This window comes from Geotrypetes seraphini, chromosome 2 (genome assembly GCF_902459505.1).
Source record: "Geotrypetes seraphini chromosome 2, aGeoSer1.1, whole genome shotgun sequence".
Taxonomy (NCBI): Eukaryota; Metazoa; Chordata; class Amphibia; order Gymnophiona; family Dermophiidae; genus Geotrypetes; species Geotrypetes seraphini.
The window spans coordinates 222,441,664-222,458,039 of NC_047085.1; the positions used below are offsets into that span (position 1 = coordinate 222,441,664).

Sequence of the window (16,376 nt, forward strand, 5' to 3'; positions counted from 1 at the left end):
AGGGTTAGAAGGAAAAGTGTGCCTTTTTGCAGATGATACCAAGATTTGTAACAGAGTAGACACCGAAGAGGGAGTGGAAAATATGAAAAAGGATCTGCAAAAGTTAGAGGAATGGTCTAATGCCTGGCAACTAAAATTCAATGCAAAGAAATGCAGAGTAATGCATTTGGGGATTAATAATAGGAAGGAACCGTATTTGCTGGGAGGAGAGAAGCTGATATGCACGGACGGGGAGAGGGACTTTGGGGTGACAGTGTCCGAAGATCTAAAGGCAATAAAACAGTGTGACAAGGCAGTGGCTGCTGCCAGAAGGATGCTGGGCTGTATAAAGAGAGGCGTAGTCAGTAGAAGGAAGAAGGTGTTGATGCCCCTGTACAGGTCATTGGTAAGGCCCCACTTGGAGTATTGTGTTCAGTTTTGGAGACCGTATCTGGCGAAGGACGTAAGAAGACTTGAGGCGGTCCAGAGGAGGGTGACAAAAATGATATGAGGCTTGCGCCAGAAAACGTATGAAGAGAGACTGGAAGCCCTGAATATGTATACGCTAGAGGAAAGGAGAGACAGGGGAGATATGATTCAGACGTTCAAATACTTGAAGGGTATTAAAGTAGAACAAAATCTTTTCCAGAGAAAGGAAAATGGTAAAACCAGAGGAGGTTGAGGGATGGTAGATTCAGGGGCAATGTTAGGAAATTCTACTTTACGGAGAGGGTAGTGGATGCCTGGAATGTGCTCCCGAGAGAGGTGGTGGAGAGTAAAACTGTGACTGAGTTCAAAGAAGCGTGGGATGAACACAGAGGATTTAGAATCAGAAAATAATATTAAATATTGAACTAAGGCCAGTACTGGGCAGACTTGCACGGTCTGTGTGTGTATATGGCCATTTGGTGGAGGATGGGCTGGGGAGGGCTTCAATGGCTGGGAGGGTGTAGATGGGCTGGAGTAAGTCTGAACAGAGATTTTGGCCGTTGGAACCCAAGCACAGTACCAGGTAAAGCTTTGGATTCTTGCCCAGAAATAGCTAAAAAGAAAAAATTAAAAAAATTTAAATTGAATCAGGTTGGGCAGACTGGATGGACCATTCGGGTCTTTATCTGCCGTCATCTACTATGCTACTATGTTACCTAGCGCACATCCTCTATCCAATTCTCTGGTCACCCAGTCAAAGAAATTGATCAGATTGTCTAATGCAGTGATTCCCAACCCTGTCCTGGAGGAACACCAGGCCAATCGGGTTTTCAGGCTAGCCCTAATGAATATGCATGAGAGAGATTTGCATATGATGGAAGTGATAGGCATGCAAATTTGCTTCATGCATATTCATTAGGGCTAGCCTGAAAACCCAATTGGCCTGGTGTTCCTCCAGGACAGGGTTGGGAACCACTGGTCTAATGAATCCATGTTGCCTCTGGTCCTGTAATCCACAGGATTTCAGAAACTTCACCATTCTCTGTTTTAAAAGGATTTCCATTAATTTGCTTACCGGCCTGTAATTCCCTACTTCTTCCTTACTTCCACTTTTGTGAAGAGGGACCACATCCACTCTTTTCCAGTCCTCCAGTACCACTCCCAAGTCTAGAGATTTGTTGAAAAGGTCAGTCAGCAGAGCTACCATAACTTCCCTAAGTTCCTTCAGCACCCTTGGATGTACGCCACCCAGCCCCATCACTTTGTCTATCTTTATTTTAGCCAGCTCCTCAAGAACACAACCCTTTGAAAATTGATCAGGTTCTATTACTCCTCCATCCCTATTCACGTTTGTCTTCAAAGGTCCCATTCCTGGCACTTCAGCCATGAACACAGAACAGAAATATTTCTTAAGCAATTCAGCCATTTCTTTATCAGCTTCTACATATTCCTTCCCTTCACCTCTCAAAATACCATTTTTGCACTTCTTCCTATCACTAATATATCTAAAAAATGTCTTGTCTCTCCGTTTTACCATGTCAGCTATTTTTTCTTCCAATTGAATCTTTGATTTCCTGATTACACGACCAGCCTCTCTTAACTTTTCCAGATATTTTTGCCTGTCTTCCTCTTTCTGTGATCTTTTGTAGTTTATTAAAGCTAACCTCTTATTCCTTACCTTCTCAGCTACTACTTTTGAGAACCAAAGTGGCCTTCTTTTCCTCTTACTTTTACTTACTTGCCTCACAAAAAGGTTTGTCGCCCTTACAATCACTAGAACCTTTGCTTTTGAATGAGCCCTCTCTATACCCATCTTAATATTAAACCGTACCATGCAGTGCTTACTAGATGCCAGATGATCACCCACAGTAACATCAGAAACACTTTCCCTGTTTGTAAGCACTAAGTCCAGTATGACCCCATCCCGCATGGGCTCCATTACCAACTGCTGGAACAAATGGAGAACTCTGCCTCACAGATTCACTGACGAACTTGGTCTTTGGACTGCCAGTCAGACCAAGGTCAGACTGAGCCTCAACCCCAAGGAAAACTCACGCTGCAAAGGGTGTGAGGACTACAAAGCCGGTCCACTATTAATCCCGGCCAAGCCGGGAAGAAGCCAAATGGCCTGTGCTCAAGTGCCTGATAAATCAGGGATATGAGCAGCTACGCAGGGGACAGCCCCTGAGCTAAAAAAATACAAAAGGAGGCTGGCTAGCTAGGTTTCCCCGAGGGCTGATCTTGCTAACAGCAGACATCTGCACCACAAATTTGCATCTTCTCCCAGGCAGAGGTCCCAACAAGTGGGAACTTCTGGGCACCAAGCCTCCGACCAAGCACTTAGAAAAAAGAACCCGAAAATAATACAACCATAGAGCAGAAACACTTCTGAGCAACTTGCTTGCAGAAAACAAACTGAAGGGGCAGGAACAGCAACCTGGGAAGGAGGCTGAGTTCAAAAGATGATCGATAGTATTCTGCAAGAAACTTGTGGGTTCAGATGCAAAACCCTAGTATTCAGAATCACTAGACACACTGCACTAGAATTAAGGTTGCAGGGTGGTAGAATTAGGAGTAATGTTAGGAAATTCTTTTTCATGTAGAGCAGGGATCTCAAAGTCCCTCCTTGAGGGCCGCAATCCAGTCGGGTTTTCAGGATTTCCCCAATGAATATGCATTGAAAGCAGTGCATGCATATTCATTGGGGAAATCCTGAAAACCAAACTGGATTGCGGCCCTCAAGGAGGGACTTTGAGACCCCTGATGTAGAGGGTGGTGGATGCCTGAAATGCTGTCTCGAAGGAGGTGATGGAGATGAAGACGATGACAGATTTCAAAAAAGCATGGGATGAACACAGAGGATCTCTAATTACAAAATGAATGGTATAAAATGAACTAAGGCCAGTACTAGGCAGACTTGTATGATCTGTGTCCCATATATGGTAATTTGGTTTAGGATGGGTTTGGGAGGGCTTTGACAGAAACTTTAATAATTAAGAACACGAGGATAGTGCTGGGCAGATTTTATGGTCTGTATCCTGCAAATGACAAGATGGTTTGGAAAGGCTGGAGTGAGCTTTGACAGCAACTCCAGTAGTTGAAACCTAAGGAAGCAGCAGGTGTCCCAGAATTATCAAAAACAACAAGATAATTTAATCATGAATTTATAAGACGTATGACTATTGAGCAGATTGGATGAACTGTTCAGGTCTTTACCTGCTGTCATTTACAATCTATCATAATAAAACCCTAAGCGCGCATGCGCATTTACAACTTTGTGATCCCTGCCTCCGTGATCTGTAGCTCCGTGGCAGTGTTCGACGCATTCAGCTGGAGCCTGCGGCAGTTTGTGTGCGGCGGACCCTTTTTCCTTTGCTTTAGTTGTGGCGGCGGCAGTCCGGGGGGGGGTGTTTGAAGCGGTGGTAGGCCAGACAGTAGGTAGCAGCAGCGGGGGCCGGTACCGGTGGGGGACAGGCTTTGGCGCTGAAGAGAACAGGCAGGCTGGCTTTAGCATGGCAGATAGGGAGGGAGGTAGGCTGGCTAGCTTTGGGGGAGGAGAGTGGGACAAAGGCTGGAAGAAGTGAGGGAGGACATAAGTAGGAGCACTGGAGGCACTAAGGACATAGGAAGGAGGCACTGGGGCACTAAGGACACAGGAAGGGGCACTAAGGACATAGGAAGGAGGCACTGGGGGCACTAAGGACATAGGAAGGAAGGAGGGAGGGAATAGAAAGGGACAACTGGGACTGAGTATAGAAAGTGGCCAAGGAGAGAGGGACAGAAAGAAAGACAGACAGACAGACAGCGGAAAAGGAGAAAGAAAGACAGACAGACACATCTACTCTAGCACCCGTTAATTCTAAAGGAGGTGGGAGAAAGCACACCTTTACTTTTTTTTGGTTTAAATACCAAATAATGATGTAACTGCAAAAGTGTAAGTAACCAGCAGGACAATATTCAAAACTATATCCATCAGCAACGCACTCACCTTGTTAGAAACTCAACCACTGCATCTCCTAAGAACTCCAACCGTTCATTGTGGTTAATCCTAGAAAGACATAAGGCACACGTGGATTCCTTCTAGATCAGATGCAAAAAAACTTACTTTTCCCTGCTTGGTACATTCATATTAGCTTTTTACATATCACTAGTACCCTACAAGCTAAATTTGGATATTAGTTAACAGTATGCACATAACAGTTTTATGGTACATAAGAATAAACGTAATGTGCGCATGCTAGAACTGAGTTTCTTAATCACATTATTTTCACTCTCTTAAGAATATTTTTATTGCTGAGAAAATTCCACATCACCATGCATTGCAAGATTTGAGGGAAGCAAGATCCTTGCATATACAGTAAATAACTCTGTTTCCTTTATAATCCTGTCAATCTCTCAAATCTCTTGCACTGATGATGACCCCATCCCCTACAACAGCTGGTTTTATCTTTAATTTATCAATTTTCCATAATACTTAGCAGTAAATACTTCAATATGCAAGAAATGAACCACAGAACTCATCAGACAATAGCACAAAACAGTGTTTAGTCTTAGTAAATCTCAAATAGAGAAAGATAAAATGTGAATAACTCCCCTGTTGCCCCACCGCCACCACAATTATTCTAACCTGCTAGCTATTGGAAAAACACTACCTTTATGTTCTAGAAGACATATCATGCTCTAGTGCTTCTCCAATCCAGAGTATGATGATTAACTGCTGCTGGATCAGTATGAGGCTTTGGAAAGAAAACTGGAAGGATGATTTCTTGGTTTAAATGAAAAGGCGCAATTACTTTTGAAAGGAGTTTCAGATGAGTCTGAAGGACTACTTTCGTGGGGAAAAATCTAGTGCATGGAGGATAATAGGCGAGTACTTGGAGAATTCTTCTTGCTGATGTAATAGTAATTAGGAAGAGAGTTTTCTATGTGAGAAATTGTAGAGAAGTAGATTCTAGAGGTTCAAAAGGAGAAGGTTGAAGTTATGTCAAGACCAAATTAAGATCCTAAATAGGTGGAGGCATTTGAAGTGGAGGACACAAATGCATGAGCCCTCTAAGAAATCGATGAACGATGGAATCTGTTGAGATGGGTTTAGCATCATAGTCAGTACATTTTGTTGAAATGGCTGATAAATGAATGCTGACTGACGTTATTTTAAGTCCAGTGTTGAAGAGATGCTAGAGGTAATATAGAAGTTATGGAATAGAACAACGATATGGATCCTGAGAATGAGAAACACCAGGAAGAGAATTGTTTCCATTTGAGGGAATATGATTTCCGGGTAGAAGGTTTATGTGTTACTATTAAAACATCTTGGATAACTAGTGGAAAAGCTGACAGTAGGAACCTTTGAGGCATCAGGCTTTGAGAGCTAAACCTGGGAGAATGGGATGTATAAGTTGCCCATTTTGCTGTGTCAAGTGTGTTGGATGGGTGTTCAGTGGTATTGGGCTGTCGACAAAGAGTAGTGACAGTGATTAGTGACCATGGTTGATGAGGCCAGTCTGCGGCTATTAAAATCTTCTGAGAAAAGCTGACACTACTACTAAACAGTTGGTAAAGGACTGTGGGCGCTGAGGAAAGGCCGAATGGAAGGACTTTGTACTGAAAATGGTGATTTTGAAAAATGAATCTGAGAAATCTCCAATGATGAGGGTGGATTGGAATGTGTGCATTTGCATCCTTTTCAATCTAGGGATCGAGCCAAGACTTTGCAGGGAGGAGAGTTAGAATTCTGCACTTCTCTCCTTTTAAGAAGGAATTTAGATTTCTGAGGTCTAGTATTGGTTTCAAATCCCCAGTCTTTTGGGGGATGAGAAAATATAAGAGTAAAAGCCCAGGTTGCGTTCCTGAAGAGGAACAGGTGCAATGGCTTGATTGAGAAGTAGTGATTGAATTTTCTCCCTGAGAATGGATGTTTAAGAGGGAGGAGGAATTCTGGGTTTTGGAGGGTTGTTCTGAGGAAGATGCATGAAATTTAGATTGCAGCCAAACTTTACTGTTTGCAAAACCCATTTGTCGGTTGTGATCAGTTGCCAATTTGCTGAAAACTTTTGAATTCTAACTCCCATTGGTGAACTGTCAAAAGCCAGGATTGGGTTTTGGGGTAAAAAAAAAAAAAAAAATTTCTAACTGGGCCTTCTGTTCTCTAGGTTTTTGAAGTGACAGAGTGTTGAAAAGAGATTCTTGAAGAAGGTTATCTTGAATACAGTTGTTATCTGCTTTTATAGTTGAACTGAGAATAATGAGGATAAAATTGATTCTTGGAGAATGTGGTAGGATATCAGCCACCTTCGACTCAATAAACCACCACCTACTTCTAACCAAACCAAATAAAATAGGCATTTAGGGCATAGGTCTAAGCTGGTTCAAAGATTTCCTACAGAATATGAAAAGTCTGGAAAGATGAACCCCAAATCTCTAGCCTATGGAAAAAAAATAACCTATAGCATGAGACAACTAAGACTAATCAGATCTTTACTCCATGATCATTGATGTCTGCAGTACATCTTTATAAAGGGGATGTTCTTGATAAAGCGATTGGCGAAATGTTGAACAGGAGATCCCTTGAAACAAGAGTGCATGAAAGCTAGCTAATTGACTTAAGTGATATTTAAAAATATGCTTAATTCATTTAAAGCTTTTACAGTTTCAAAGTGAAATGAGATATAATAAAAACTGATGAAGAATACACATAAAACATAGGGCAATGAGAACATTGAGCCAACAGTGGTGTCATTGAGGTTATATGAAGAGACGTTAAATTGATTCTCTTCACTTGAGGAAGCTTTATTGGTATATTAGTATGCAGTTTAGTCACATACAGTGCTGTAAATGTATCCAGGATAAGAAGAACGTTAGAAGAGCATGAAGAGAATATCAAGCTAACAACATATGGCTGCAATGCTCATTTGATGCACCTCCTAGCCAAAGACTTCAGTGTCCCAGAAATAAAGAATAATGTTGTTGAAATTGCTAAGTACTTCCATAACAATCATTTTGCCGCAGCAGTTCTGAAAAGAATAGGTAGAACCAAGATAATGCTCTCACAAGATGTTAGATGGAACTCTATAGTGGATTGTTTTGAGCAGTATATCAAGAACTGCCCTCTTCTGATGACAGTTTGTGAACAAAATCGAGAGAAAACAGATGGCATTGTTACGGCCCAAATCCTCAATATTGTCCTTAAGAGAAATGTTGAAGATATGCTAAGAATCCTGAAACCCATGCTGTTGAAATTTGGAAGGAACTGAATGAGCACTTAAAATCAGAACTGCACAATGACAGAATTAAATTACAAGCATTAAAAAAATGAATGAGACAAGCACCATCTCCAGTTCATTTTCTTGCAAATATTGTCAGTATCCAGTACCAGGGCTAAACCTTAAGTGCTGAAGAAGAGGAGTTAGCTATGACATGGATATCCAGGAATTATCAATCTCTAATACCAACTATAATAAACTTCAGAGCTAAGGAGAACCATTCAAGAAATATGTTTGCTGATCATGATTTAAAGCAGGGGTGTCAAACATCGGTCCTCAAGGGCTGCAATCCAGTCAGGTTTTCAGGATTTCCCCAATGAATATGCATGAGATCTATCTGAATGCACTACTTTCATTGTATGCTAATAGATCTCATGTATATTCATTGGGGAAATCCTGAAAAACCGACTGGATTGAAGCCATGAGGACCGACATTTGACACTCCTGATTTAAAGAAAGTCACACTAGTGAACTGGTGGAGGTCACTTATTATAGAACTTGGATTTAGAGACTGTGATTTCACTTTTAACAGCAGAAGCTTCAACTGCTGGCTTAGAAAGAATATTCTCTTCCATTGGACTCATTCATTCCAAATTGAAAAATAGTTTGTGACCCTATAAAGTAAGAAAGCTTGTTTTTCTTTTCCAGATTATGAACAAACAAGATGATAAAGTATTTTACGTTTTTCATGTGTGGATCTGGCTAATAGAATTTTTTTTAAAGATATTTTGTTTAACCACATCAGTTAACATGGAAGTTTAAGCAAATACAAGAATACACATGCTATAATGTTAATGTTTTAGTTAAATAAAACAATTTAAATGTATATTTTTGTATTTCCTTGATTGCTTGCCTCCTATGTTACACTTAGGGCCTGTTTTACAAAGCTACATTAGCGGCTGCTGCGCGGTAGCAGCCCCAAAGCCCATAGAGATTTAAAGGGCTTCGGGCTGTTGCCGCACGGCTTTGTAAAACAGGCCCTTAATGTGGGCTAGTAGGAAATAATGTGATACTATTTTTGGGTTTTTTTCCTCTTCCTTATCCTCCTTTTCTGTTACTTGTTTGTAACAATTTATAATAATCTTAAAATTAAAAACCTATTTAAATGCTATTAAGATAATGTTTATTTTCCTCCTTTCAATAAAATACAGCAGAAAAGCTGTCCAATATGAATGATTAACCTAATAAACTGGAGATGGTTCACCTAGCAATAATTTCATAATTATCTATCTATCTAGTATTTCTAATAGTATAACCAAATCAGTAATTTATTTATTTTTTTTTATAACTGTAAAGCTAATCTGAAAAGTTATTTTTCAAACACTTAAACCTTCTATAACTACTACCCATTCACTCATGTCTGACCCTTGGATACTCTGTAAGCCAGTCCTTGCCATACTTCCTTGTTTTTCACAGCTTCTTTCAATTGCTTGATGTTCATTCCCATGTCATTCTTGATGGTATTCAGCCAACGGCCTTTGGTCTCCCCTGCTTCCTTTTACCACTTCGAGTTAGCACCTCCTTTTCTAGCGAATTTGCCCTCATCACATGTCCAAAATAGGTCAGTTTCTGTCTGGTAATCTTGCCTTCTAGGGACAACTGAGTTTATATGTTCAAGAACATCTTTGTTGGTGATCCAAGCTGTCCTTGGGATTCGTAGAAATCTTCTCCAACACCTTAGCTCATAGTGTCACTTTTTCTTCTTTCTGTAGAAAACTGATTTAAATCAAGTCTTTCTGACAAGTGATTTAAATCAAATCTACCCTGGCAGGGATAGAGAGAATCAGAGGAAGTTTATTTTCAGGGGTACTCAGGATTACTGAGTACCAGCACCTTTTCTACTGCTTGATAAAAATAACCCATGGTTCCCAAGTATCAATAAACGAGCTCAGGTTTTGTGCACTCTGTGCTGCCTCTTCATGGATTCTGTGGCTGGTTGCAGGAGGCCTGGCTACTGTGGAATGGGTTCCTCAGTGATCATCCCACTCCTGAAGAATGGCCTGGTAGGCGAGTACCAGAAACTTTTTTTTTTCGGCTAGAAAGCACAGTTACTTACCGTAACAGATGTTATCCAGGGACAGCAGGCAGATATTCTTGACTGATGGGTGACGGCACCGACGGAGCCCCGGTACGGTCAATTTTAGAGTGATTGCACTCTAAGAACTTAGAAAGTTCTAGTTAGGCCGCACCGCGCGTGCGCGAGTGCCTTCCCGCCCGACGAAGGCGCGCGGTCCCCAGTTAGGATAAGCCAGCTAAGAAGCCAACCTGGGGAGGTGGGAGGGACGCAAGAATATCTGCCTGCTGTCCCTGGATAACACCTGTTACGGTAAGTAACTGTGCTTTATCCCAGGACAAGCAGGCAGCATATTCTTGACTGATGGGTGACCTCCAAGCTAATAAAAAGAGGGATGGAGGGAAGGTTGGCCATTAGGAAAATAAATTTTGTAAAACAGATTGGCCGAAGTGTCCATCCCGTCTGGAGAATGCATCCAGACAATAGTGAGATGTAAAAGTATGAACTGAGGACCAAGTAGCAGCCTTGCAGATTTCCTCAATGGAAGTGGAGCGGAGGAAAGCTACAGACGCTGCCATAGCTCTAACTTTGTGGCCCGTGACAGAACCTTCCAGTGTCTGGCCTGACTGAGCATAACAGAATGAAACGCAAGCCGCAAGCCAATTGGATAGCGTGCGTTTAGATACAGGATGACCCAACTTGTTAGGATCAAAGGACAAAAACAGTTGAGGAGATGATCTGTGAGGCTTAGTGCGGTCAAGATAGTAAGCCAGAGCACATTTACAGTCCAAGGTATGCAAAGCCTGTTCAGCTGGATGAGAATGAGGCTTTGGAAAAAAAACAGGTAGGACTATGGACTAAGATGAAAGTCAGATACAACCTTAGGGAGAAACTTTGGATGTGTACGGAGAACCACCTTATCATGGTGAAAAACAGTGAAAGGTGGATCGGCCACTAGTGCGTGAAGCTCACTGACCCTCCTGGCAGAAGTGAGAGCTATAAGAAAGACCACTTTCCAAGTAAGAAATTTGAAATGCGCTGTGGCCAAAGGTTCGAAAGGAGGCTTCATTAAAGCAGACAGAACCACATTGAGATTTTGAATTCATATGTTTCTCTTGCACCCAAAGTAATAAATGGAATATGTCAATGCACTGCATTTATAATACTGAAAAAGTCTGAAGGATGTTATTTACCGAGAAGGTGTTGGATCATCTTGTCCAAGGCGTGACATGATATTTATCAAAGTGTTTATACCTGTTCAAAAAGAAAACAACAATCTTAAAATTACATTTTACAATACATTAGGTACAGAGTATTATCAAGATATATACAGCTAGGGGGTAATTCTATAACAGAGCACCTATATATAGGCAGATATTATATACAGTAAAGGAAAGTAGGCATCTATAGTGGACTAAAATCTAGAGAATGACACGGGGAGCGATCCCCGCAGCGAACTGCTGCGTGGCTGCGGTTTGGCTGCGGGTTATGGTGACCTCATTAGCAAATCGCCGCAGACGCGGGGACAAATCCTTTCACCGACCGCAAAAACGGTGAATAGATTTGTCCCCGCAGGCCAATGTCCCCCCCTCTAGGAACCGCAATTTACCTGTGTTTTCACCGTGCTCCTCATTTGTCAGATCAACCCTTCCTGCCAATAGAACCCGCCCCCCCCCCGACGATCGCCCTCACTGGTAGGAGGGTGCCCAACCCCTCCTGCCGGCACCCCCAACGGCCCCCTATATCGCCAATAGGAGGGTGCCCAACCTCTCCTGCCGGTCCCTCCCCCAACAAACCCCGCCATCCCGAAACACCACCCTTAGTCTTACTTTCCAAGTTGGACCGGACAGCTCCTCGCTCGTCTGGCCAGCAGGCCTGCCTCCGTCCAAATGAGGCGGGCCCGCCCCTCCCCTCCCCTGCCTAACCCACAGGATCCTAGGGCCTGATTGGCCCAAGCACCTAAGGCCCCTCCTATAGCGGGAGTGGCTTTAGGTGCCTAGACCAATCAGGCCCTAGGATCCTGTGGGTTGGGCAGGGTAGGGGCGGGCCCGCCTCATTTGGACGGAGGCAAGCCTGCTGTCCATACGTGTGAGGAGCCGTCCGGTCCAACTTGGAAAGTAAGACTAAGGGGGTTCCGGGGTGGGAGGGTTCGTTGGGGGGGGGGGGTCCAGCAGGAGGGGTTGGGTACCCTCCTGCCGGCGATCTTAGGGGAGGCCATTGGGAGGACCGGCAGGAGGGGTTGGGTACCCTTCTGCTGCGATTGTCGGGAGGGCCGTTGGGGGGGTCTACAGGAGGGGTTGGGTGCCCTCCTGCCGTGATCGCTGGGGGGAGGGGAGACTTGCAGCCGTAGCCGCGGTCACTATGCTAATCACGGCAGGGAGATCTTTGCCGCGATTAGGTACAGCGGCCGCGTCTACTTACCATATAGGCTAACATTGTAAGCATTTAAAGTACATGTCGTATTTGTTTTTGCATTGCTAGCCCCAGGGGTGGTGGAAGATTAGTGATTGAAAAACTGTATGAAAAATAACTATTTTAAATTTAGTGATCAAAATGTGTCAGTTTTGAGAATTTATATTAATTAATTTTTTCTCTGCGTGTTTTGTTTTTGTATAGTTATTAACTAATATTTAACTAAGTTTTAAAGTTTTAAAGAATGTTTCCTTTATACGTAAATAAAGAAAAGTGAATGAGATTGCAGTGGCGGTGACGGGGCGGTGAATGGGGTGGCAGTGGCGGTGACGGGGCGGTGAAGAGGATGGTGAGACGGGGACGGGGCGGTGACGGGGATGGTGAGACGGGGACGGGGCGGTGACGGGGATGGTGAGACGGGGACGGGGCGGTGACGGGGACCAATTTTTTCACCGTGTCATTCTCTACTAAAATCCTCTATATGAAAATTAAGTGGGTAACTATTGCCCATCCTATTGTTTTAACCCCTATGTTCATTTTATTTGTTTATGAATTGTAATTAAACCTATCTTCCTCTTGTGTCCTGTGTGGTTTTTGGTTTTTCTTTTCTTATCCTGATTTTATTACTATTTGTAAATCACATTGGATTATGATACTACGATCAAATCAAATTTTTAAATAAACTTGAAACTTGAATACTAGCGCAAGTGCCGGTGTTACACATGTTATAGTATTCTATAAGTTAAGGGGACAATTCTACAACTAGAAGCTACAATTTAGGCATTTAAATGCAGCATGCTGAGTGCCAATTCTATAATGTCATCTGAGCAATTAGGCATGCCCACTTGCCATATCAGTAGCAGTTGTATATGTGCATACCTAACTGAGGCACTTTAGCACACAACTTACAACATTCTCTAAGAGAAAGAGAAAGTGGTGAGTTGAAGCTTAAGGGATAGAACAAGTTTATATTTAAAGGAGACTGAGGAGCCTGTCAAGCACAAGACATATCTTTGAACTGTAAATGAGGCTCTTATAGCTGCAAATTGCTGCTTACCCTCGCAGATTTTGCTCACTGAACAGAGATAGAGCTTGTAGAGGGAAAAAAAGCAGGCTTTAGCAGGGAATTAATTAATTACCGGTACTGCTAGCAAGATGAACATAGACAACACCAGGGTTAAATAACAGCTTCCTGTACTCCCTGAAGACTATCTTTCTATTGAAGGCAAAACTGGGCAAAGCAATTGTCATGACCACTGCTAACATGCTATGAGAAATGAGAAAATAGAAGTGGCTGGGTGAGGGACACCTACAAGAAATGACTTGCAAAAATTAGGGGACCTGATAAACAAAGTCAAATTGGGTAAGCCCTGAAATGTCTGAAGAACAGACACAACCCTGGAGTGAACTATAACCAGGACTTCTTAACAGAGAAAAGATTGCCTGTGAAATGGTCATGGTGAATACACACATACAACATAAACTGGTCAGTGGGGGTGGGGAGAGAGGAAGGCACCCAGACTTTTCTACTCTTGAAATAGACATATCTTGAGCTGAAGCGAACACTGAACCCCCACCGTTCAATTGGCAATCAGAAAATATCAGGTTCAGGAACTGGCTAAAAACAGCCACTTCTTCCACCCTCCAATATTGGTCACCGTACCTTAAGAAGGATATGGCGTTACTCGAGAGGGTTCAGAGGAGAGCGACATGTCTGATAAAAGGGATGGAAAACCTTTCATATGCTGAGAGATTGGAGAAACTGGGTCTCATGGTGACACCAGAAAATATTTCTTCACCGAAAGAGTGGTTGATCGCTGGAATAGTCTTCCACTAGAGGTAATTGAGGCCAGCAGCGTGTCAGATTTTAAGAAAAAATGGGATTGGCACATGGGATTTCTTCACGGAGGGAGTTAGGGGGTGGGACATTGGTATGGGCAGACTAGATGGGCCTTGGCCCTTTTCTGCCGTCAGTTTCTATGTTTCTATGTTTCTTTTCCCTGGAGAAGAGGAGACTTAGAGGGGATATGATAGAGACTTACAAGATCATGAAGGGCATAGAGAGAGTAGAGAGGGACAGATTCTTCAAACTCTCAAAAAATAACAAGAACAAGAGGGCATTCGGAAAAGTTGAAAGGGGACAGATTCAAACCAAATGCTAGGAAGTTCTTCTTTACCCAACGTGTGGTGGATACCTGGAATGCACTTCCAGAGGAAGTAATAGGGCGGAGTACGGTACGGTACGGTACAGTTTAAGAAAGGATTGGACAATTTCCTGCTGGAAAAGGGGATAGAAGGGTTTAGATAGAGGATTACTGCACAGGTCCTGGACCTGTTGGGCCGCCGCGTGAGTGGGCCGCCGCGTGAGTGGGCTGCTGGGCACGATGGACCTCAGGTCTGACCCAACTGAGGCATTGCTTATGTTCTTATGTTCACAGTACCTGAACCCCAAGAATAAGGAACTGGGGGAGGTAGGAAAGAGAAAAAAAAACTTTGATCCCTTCAAGTGTTCCTAACTTCAAATTCAGCTTCAGTACTTTGCTAAAAAGAAGCTTCCTTGAGCTGTACAAGAGGAAACAGGCTGAGGAGCTTGTGAGAATCATTTAGTCCAGAGCTGCATGGCTGACTATTCCATCTGCTGGAGATAGAGAAATATTGCAGTGGTAGATCACATAGAACTACATTCTTTGTCTCCATCTGCTGGTCAATGAAAATAACCCATGAGTTCTGCACTGGTATATGTTTTTGGTACGGACACAAAAAAAGCTAGTATTCTGAATTTACACATGGCATCCCCTAGCTTATAGAATTGCCTCCCTGATGTTCAGATCTAAGTCAAATCAATTTATTCTGACAAGAAAGAAGAACAGAAAAAGAAAGCAATAGTGAAGGAAGATTGAAGAAGATGCAAAAGAGAAAGAAAATGGGAGGAAAGAATGAATGGGCGTGGAATGAGACATGATAATGCTTTTTTACTAGATTAGGAATGGGTAAACTGTGATCTGCTGCTCATTTCTAGTCCACGGGACTCTTATCTAGTCCACTTTGCTTTAGAAGGTTTTTAGGGTTTATTTTTACCTTCAAGCACTATTATATCTGCGGTTTTTCCTATTCTTTTCCGGTACCAGCAAAGGTCCATTATTCCACACTCACCATAAAATGCAGGTAGATTGGGCCTTTATTGATGACACTGAAAAACAGGCAGGGTATGGCTATAGATCCACAACATCATCAGTTCGATGAGGCTGAACATGTTAAAAAATTAGGCTCCTGGGGTTCAGCAATGTCTCCCTCCAACTTGCCATCCCACATTCACTGATAATGTTTATTTGCTTTTCTCCATGGGAACCACTTACCCTCACTCCAGGCCTTGGAGCAGATAAGTTACAAATTTGGGCCCAGCCATAAAAAGGTACTGAATTATACCTCCCACAAGCATGCCTTGTTAAAAAGGTGATTTACCTTTTTTCCGCATGTGCATGTGATGGACTTTTCTATCTCCATACTTGGGCTGCCGAATGCCACAATTAGACAAGGAGTTTCTTGCATGGTCAGGATTCATACCAAAATTTAAGTGATGGCTTGGATGTGTCATTGCTAACTGAAAAAAAGCAGAAGAGACCCCACCATTTTACTATAAGAAACTCAAAACTGTGATCACAATTCACTGAGAATAAGTCATTAAAAAAAAAAAAATCTTTATTGATGAGCAAAGGACAGTACAGCTGTAACAAACAATAAAAACAATGCTTAGAAATAAGAAAAGCATACTCTATTTAACAAATCATAGGTAAACAGGACTAATAAAAATATACAACTCAAACTGAACCCAGCTCTTTTGGCATTTATCCTCCCCACAACCCATAACTCACCCTCCTGTAAAGTAGTAAAGTGTAAACTCAAACTGAACCCCCCCTTTTGGCATTTGTCCTCCCCACAACCCATAACTCACCCTCCTGTAAAGTAGTAAAGTGTAAACTACCTATCACTAATCCTCATAGCAAAAAATGAAGTCAGCAAGTACATATCCCACAGGTCGCCAAGATGGTCTCCCAGCCGAACCATTGCAGCGCAACACTAGTAGAAAGAACAAGAACACCTAAGACAAGCAGGTGAAAAACCAATGTCAAAGGCTCTGAACTTCCACAATACCCACTCCTTCCCATCCATCACCCCATCTTCCTCCCCAAACAAACCCACTATGTATCCTATGCTTTCCTTCGTACCTACACTAACAGCCCCCCTGCAACTACACCATAACAAAATCATACCCAACACTC

The 16,376-nt window shown here is 42.6% G+C and overlaps 1 protein-coding gene across 1 annotated transcript in view; it reads right to left on the reverse strand.

Annotated features, from left to right (window-relative positions):
* Positions 1–16,376, reverse strand: part of DROSHA (drosha ribonuclease III) — a 318,886-nt gene that overhangs the window by 114,281 nt on the left and 188,229 nt on the right. Inside the window, exons 18-20 of the mRNA XM_033934987.1 lie at positions 15,559–15,697; positions 10,878–10,938; positions 4,397–4,456 (exon numbers count right to left, since the gene is read on the reverse strand). Coding sequence (XP_033790878.1) covers positions 4,397–4,456; positions 10,878–10,938; positions 15,559–15,697 — 260 coding nt within the window. The remainder of the gene's footprint in view (positions 1–4,396; positions 4,457–10,877; positions 10,939–15,558; positions 15,698–16,376) is intronic.